Genomic DNA, 6437 nt, shown 5'->3' with positions numbered 1-6437 from the left:
ACAAACCAAGTATGCATGTAAAAAGGCTTCTGCTTCTTCTTTTCCCTTTTTCTTTTTCTGTGTATAAAGACATCGCATGGTTTGGTAAGACATTAAGACCCCATACTTTGGAAGAAAGGACTGTTTCAAATGCATTGGAACTTGGAAGGTAGGGTTTCACATTTTTACAATGCATTATCAACGTTACGAGAAATACCTGGCTGTCATCGGAATATATCCCTTCCACCCGTCACATGATGAGAGTATATATTTCCTATGTGACAAGTGCTACAAGAAAATGCTAAAATGAATATAAGGCTAAAGTTTAAGGTAAAGTAAAAGCATTTCTCAAAGTCTGACATCTGCATCGAATTTTACTGAAAAGATAAAGTGCTTCTGCAGCAGCACGGCAGTAAAGACATGAAATTCTGGAAGAAAAGCAAAAGCCAAAACTTGTTTTTTGAAGGAAAAAAAAAATGTAAAAGTAGATATTATTGATATATGGAAAAGAAAGATAAATATACAGTGAGAAGGTTCATCATGTACCCTGAGACCTATCAGTCCATGGCAAACCCACAGTAACAGAGGAATTACCCACATGGGTTTCTGCAGAATTTGGAAATTTACCCTTCTTGGGCCACATCCAAATCTTGGATACAGAAAAGCTTTCACCTTTACTTGCACTGTTAATTTTCTTCCCTTCAGCATCTCCACCTCCAACACTGTAATTAGTAGAATTCCCATTTTGTCCACCTCTCCCTCTCACAAGCCTCACGCTATCACCTGCCCTTTTGGGCCTCAAAGCCACCTGCAACTCCAAATCTGCAACCACATATTGGTATGATCCCATGGAGTAACATCTCCTTGCATCCAAATTGCTGCTGCTGGTTTCTCCCTCTACTCTCTCTCCTCCTCCTCCTCCTCCTCCTCCTCCTCCACAACCACCTGCCTCCTCATTTGTGCTTCTAAATTTCCCAAGTCTCACAGAAAACAACTTCTTCTCACCGACAATCTCATTCTCTGCAGACTTTTGACCAACCCCATTTCCTCCATTTCCCAAAGAACCATCTTGTTCGATCAGATCATCAAAATCGAAAACCGGGTTTTCGATAGCAACCCCTGGCGTGTAGAGGGTCCCTCTACAAAGAGGGCAAGTCGAATTAGACAGCAACCATGTGTCGATGCAATCAATGTGAAAAGCATGACTGCAAACTGGGAGCAATCTCAGCTGATCCTTCTCACAAAACTCACAGAGACAAACTGGACAATCAAATGGTTCTTTCAAACCCTTAATCTCTTTGTAAAGGAACACAGGGAGAGCATCAATGAAAGCTTGATCTAAGCCGGAATCGTGAAGGTGGAAGAGCTGCTGTAATTGTCTCTGGAAATCTTCAGAGCCAGACATTTCTGGGTATCTGTTGGATTCAGATATGGATGAAGATCTATGCTTTGTGAGAAATCTAACAAGCAGGTGGATGATTCCGGATACGAAAAATATTACAGCTAGAACAATTATGATAAAAAGAACTGATGGGCTAATTTTACCCACAGAGGATGATGACGGTGGAGAGGAAAGCAAAGTCCTTTCCCTGATTTGAGCTTGATTCCAAGACATTTTAGGGTAGTGGCATACTAAATTCAACATCAAATTCTAGGATTTTCTCAGAAACCAAACACCCCACACTTTCTCACCTTTTTGTAAAAACCAAGAAAATCAGATTCCTTGCTTGCATTCAGATCAAACCCAACTCATACTTTGAAGTAAGCAACACAACAAGCAACAGGCACACTATTTCTTGTGATCTCAACAAACCTAATTCAGATTTGGTCAACAATGTGCAGAAAAATAAAAACTTTGACCCAATTCAGAAGTCTACCTACTGCCACTGGTTCTAGAACCACCACCACCTCTGTGTTTTCTCAAATTTCAGTTCAGAAATGCAACCAAAATACTGGAGTTGAAGTTGAAGAACATAAAAAATATATATATAAAAAAAAGAAGAAGGCAGGAGCTGTCCAGTTTGCAGTTTACCGACCTGAAAAACTGGAAAACCTGCCATTAACGGAGCCCATTTGAGTCTTTGACATGTGCTTCTTGTCTTGGACTTGGACAGTGTAGCAGGTGATGAAAAATAAAAATAAAAAAAAACCCTAAAGAATACGATTTGGGCGGGCGGTACTCATTGAGATTTGAGGAGGGGTTTTAATTTATTTATGTTGGAAAGTAGTGTGGTTAGCGGCAACAAAAAGAGCTAGTCCGAGGGTAAAACTGTCATTTGGAAATATAAGAACAGTAACCTCGTACGTGTCAATCATGGAAGGACCCAGTTTTCTTTAGATTTTTGCCAATTTTCAGGTACATATTTGGATTTTGTTGCCGATTTTACTGTGCAAGTTTGGCATCTCTGCCTCTGTGTTGGCTTTTTTACCAACCAACCATTGTGATTGGCTGGTGCCCATTTCTTTGTGGGTCCAAAATTATTTGGTCAATGGACTTTTAATAGTCCAATTTGAAGATCTCGCAAGTTGAAATGGGGCTCAAAAGCCCAACTACGAAATGCACCTGTCTATTGTATGATTTGATTCAAATAAATTTATGTCAAACTCGTCATTTATATAAGTCGAACGTAAATCACATTGTGTGACTGAAGTTTATACTTCTATTATGATGGAGGCATATAATGAATTGGTATTATTCTGATTTCGACTTCCCTCCACATTAAAACACGTAGAGAAACAAAACATTAGTGTGTGACACATTAAAATTAGTGATTGAACAACCAAGTATCAGATCAACTAGAAAGACGCAACTAGGTATCATTCTAATTAATAGCTTTTTCAATTTGAAATGAGTAAAATCATGCATCTAACAAATCAGTGCTTATTGTACAAAACCAATCAATAAATAAACTGTCTGAAATATAATATTTAGGTACTCATTAGTGAATATTTTATGTACTCAATTTTTTACTTGGTCTAATAAAAAATGTCACATGTTCTTTATTTTTAAAGTTCAAAAAACATGTGTGATAATATTATGAGAAATTTTATTTGAACTTATGTAACTTCTTTCTACACCAAACTTACTTTTTACACTCATATTAGTATTAATTAAACTACATGTCTTTAAACCCAAATTTACTACCTAAATTACCCTCACAAAACCAATTCAATTTGTAAATTAATTTGTACACCCATTTATCAACAATACAGTAGCCAAAATCTCTGCCTTCAATCTTGCAGAACCTAATCACTGCCTTATACCCAATATCTGCTTCTAGGCAAGGCAACCCCAAATTATCTCAGAAATCAAACCCACAAGAAAACTTCAAAAGATCGTCCTTGAAAATTTTGAATTTTTACAACTTAGTGTCATTTTGAAAGCTGGAAGATCTCACCACCCTATGGGGTTCTTCTTCAAGAACTATTTTGAGAGGTGAAAATGGTTTCAATTTTCTTTGAATTTTTTGCTTCTCTTTTTTTTTTTTTGGAAAACTGATTTTTTTTGCTCTCTAGAAATAGAGTTTTATGTTATTTTTTTTAATTTTTTCTATCAATCGCTTCAATGCATCTTTATTTGATTTTTTTCATAAAGTTTCAAATTTCCAAAATGGGTTTTCGAAGACCCAACGCAGCAGAGGCTAGTGCTGATGAAAGATTTCCTGATTTGATCTTTTTCGTAAAGCTTGTTTTTCCTCTATAAGAGCTATTAGAGTTTTAGCTGGAATAAACATGAAATAAACAACAGGGTCCATCTTCTTCAATTGATAAAATGGCCAATGGGTGTTGTAAGTCAAAGGTCCTCTTGATATTCCAACAGGGTCCATCTTCTTCAATTGACACCTAATATTGTTTTTGCATGCATATATTTGCCCTATTTTCCATTTTCTGTGCTGTCGAAATTAGCATCTGCGCACTAATTAATCAAATAGACGCAAAATTAAAACCCATACATTTGAGTGCTTGATGATATCTCACATGTAAATGTAGAGAGATATAGAGGGACGCAAATGATTCCGCTTCATTGATGAAATGACAGTTTTCAAGTATGATTTATGTAGTATTAGAAAATCACTTGTGTTATTAAATGTACATCGAGTTTGTTTTTTTGTTACTTTCAAGGTTTCAACACTCGTATCATTTTTTCTCTGAGATTCCGACCTATTCCTCGTAAGGCACCTATTCTTCTTCATGTGATTTGATCTCCTCCTTGATTTACTTGGATTTAACTTAATATAGATGGTTTGTCTAAAGAAAATCATGATCCTGTTGCATGTGAAAGAGTTTTCAGGGATTGCCATAGTTAGTTTCTTAGTGGCTTTCGCCAATGCATTGGTGTTCGCAACTTTTTTTTTTTGCAGAATTATCACCAATTATTATTGGCGTAGAGATTGCATATCAACGGAGTTGGTATTGTCTTTGATTGGAAAGTGACTATTCGAGTGTTATTTCCACTCTCCAATTGATCAATTTTGATCCTCCTTTAGCCATTTGTTGATTCACACAGTTATATTATAACACGTGCATTAGTAAAATCATACAATGATTTGACCGCTACGCCAAAAAATTTCTCCTTGTGGACCTCATGCCAATTATTAGAATCATGTACAAAAGCTCAAGCCTGGTCTACGTTTTATGTCTAACTGAAAGATGAAGTTGCTTGTATATATCTGAAAACCAATGAATTCAGTTCAGTACAAATATTGCTGGAAGTTAATGACGAAGCTCGGATGGTAGGCCATGGAATACCACGTTCTTTGGTCTGGCAGTTGTATCTTTTTTGCCAAGCACTTGTTTAACTGGGACAAACCATGAAACTGAGTACTTTATGCGACCTACTGGAACTTTTTTCTTTTCACCTTGAGTTACTTTGTTACACAGATTTTGTAGAGCACATATTCTGCATGAAGAGATTAGATACACACCACATGGTGTAGAAGTAAAGCTCCTTACAGACATGGCTGGCCACTTTAGGAATGTTTTATTTTCCACCCTAACATACTTTAAATTAATTTGCTTCGATCATTTAAAAATAAACTTAGATTAGGTTAGCTGACCAGTGCAGTATATTTGGCCTCTTGCATCCAAAGCTCGAAGCCCCTCCTTATAATTTTCATTAAGAATGTTGTGTTAATAGAAAATAATGGGAATTAATTGGCCAAATGATCGTTTTTCACATCCTACTTGCTGAAAATTATTAGAGTTCAATATGTCGTCAAAATTTGTTCACTATGTCATCAATCTTTAACAACTAGCTCGTTGATATACGATGAATACGTCGTCGATATTTAATTTTAATTAGTTCAACAATTGAGATTTGATCTCCAATCATTTTAGCCGATGTTCCCAAAAAATAATTGACCTTATGGAAGCCAAGTTAGGAATTAATGTAGGAATTGTGGTGGCGGATATTACAACCAAAATAAAGACACTAACATCCCAACTGCTTTAGAAGTTTCTTTCATAAGATTCATAAATATAACGCTGGGTTCGTTTACTCTTCTAAGTGACTTGTTGTCTAGGGAACAAAAAATAGCCTCAACATCTCTCTGTCTTTTCATTGCGTTTTTGTTGTGATTTAGCCTCAAACTTGTCCAGGTTAGCCAAATCTTAGTAAATAAAAAATCTTACATATAACACTAAATTTTCACTTATCCAAGCGCTCAAAACGCCCATCGAGTTCCACTCAAAAAATTGCTCAAACTCTTCATAGCAGCAATGATAGTGCAGTATCATTTATGCCTTCCATGCATGTAAATTATTAAGTTGATTTGGGATTCCCATATTATTTTTGAAAGAGAGCTACCAAAAGGATGAAAACAAATATTCCAAAATCGTGGGGTTTCAATCTACTGGAATTCAACTCGGATACAGTTCAGCATTATTCGCCACAGACATAGATTACCTATGGCGTATTCTTAATAATCGCTGCAGATTATCTGTGGGTTCCTCTTTGGTGGTATCAGATGTATTATTCAGGATGCAATACAATCAGAATATTCTAACATGTATGATATCTATGGCTATTGGGCAACAAAGGACACAGTGTATATTGAAATGTTGAAATCTGCAGGCTTTGCCAATTTTTCTACTAGTGTATGTTGCATACAAGAGATTACGCAGTAAATAAGCTGGGGTAGCTAGACTCCCTCCGTTAATGAGAAACTTATATATCTCCCAAATTTTGATTGAATTGGCCTAAACCTCAAACCTGCAGCATTGCGTGCAGGGAAATCTATGTTAAATTCGAAGCGAGGTGGATCTTCAGTTCGTGGTAATTAGAATAAAGTCTCAGGATCTTAAAAAGAAAAACCCTAGCTAGAAATGTTACAAGCTGCGGCCAGCAATAGAAGAGAAGAAACAAAATTCGATAATTATCTAGAAAATATCCTACCTAAAAAACCAATATATGGAACCAAATGGCATTCGATCAAGACCATACATATATAAAACAGGCA

At 36.2% G+C, this 6437-nt stretch overlaps 1 protein-coding gene across 2 annotated transcripts; it reads right to left on the bottom strand.

The window, feature by feature from the left end:
* Positions 1-456: 456 nt before the first annotated feature.
* Positions 457-2198, bottom strand: LOC103451942 (RING-H2 finger protein ATL47-like). Of its 2 annotated transcripts, XM_008391392.4 has the most exons (2): positions 2016-2198; positions 457-1394 (listed from the first exon to the last, which is right to left on the bottom strand). In XM_008391392.4, the coding sequence occupies exon 2, from the start codon at positions 1382-1384 to the stop codon at positions 518-520; it is 867 nt and encodes a 288-aa protein (XP_008389614.1). In that variant the 5' UTR covers positions 1385-1394; positions 2016-2198; the 3' UTR covers positions 457-517. The 2 variants fall into 2 exon arrangements, with proteins under 2 accessions (XP_008389614.1, XP_008389613.1); XM_008391391.4 differs by having other exon boundaries at positions 457-2192.
* Between the last annotated feature and the right edge of the window lie 4239 nt (positions 2199-6437).

This window comes from Malus domestica, chromosome 13, assembly GCF_042453785.1.
Source record: "Malus domestica chromosome 13, GDT2T_hap1".
Taxonomy (NCBI): domain Eukaryota; kingdom Viridiplantae; phylum Streptophyta; class Magnoliopsida; order Rosales; family Rosaceae; genus Malus; species Malus domestica.
This window is presented reverse-complemented; position numbering and strand designations above follow the sequence as displayed.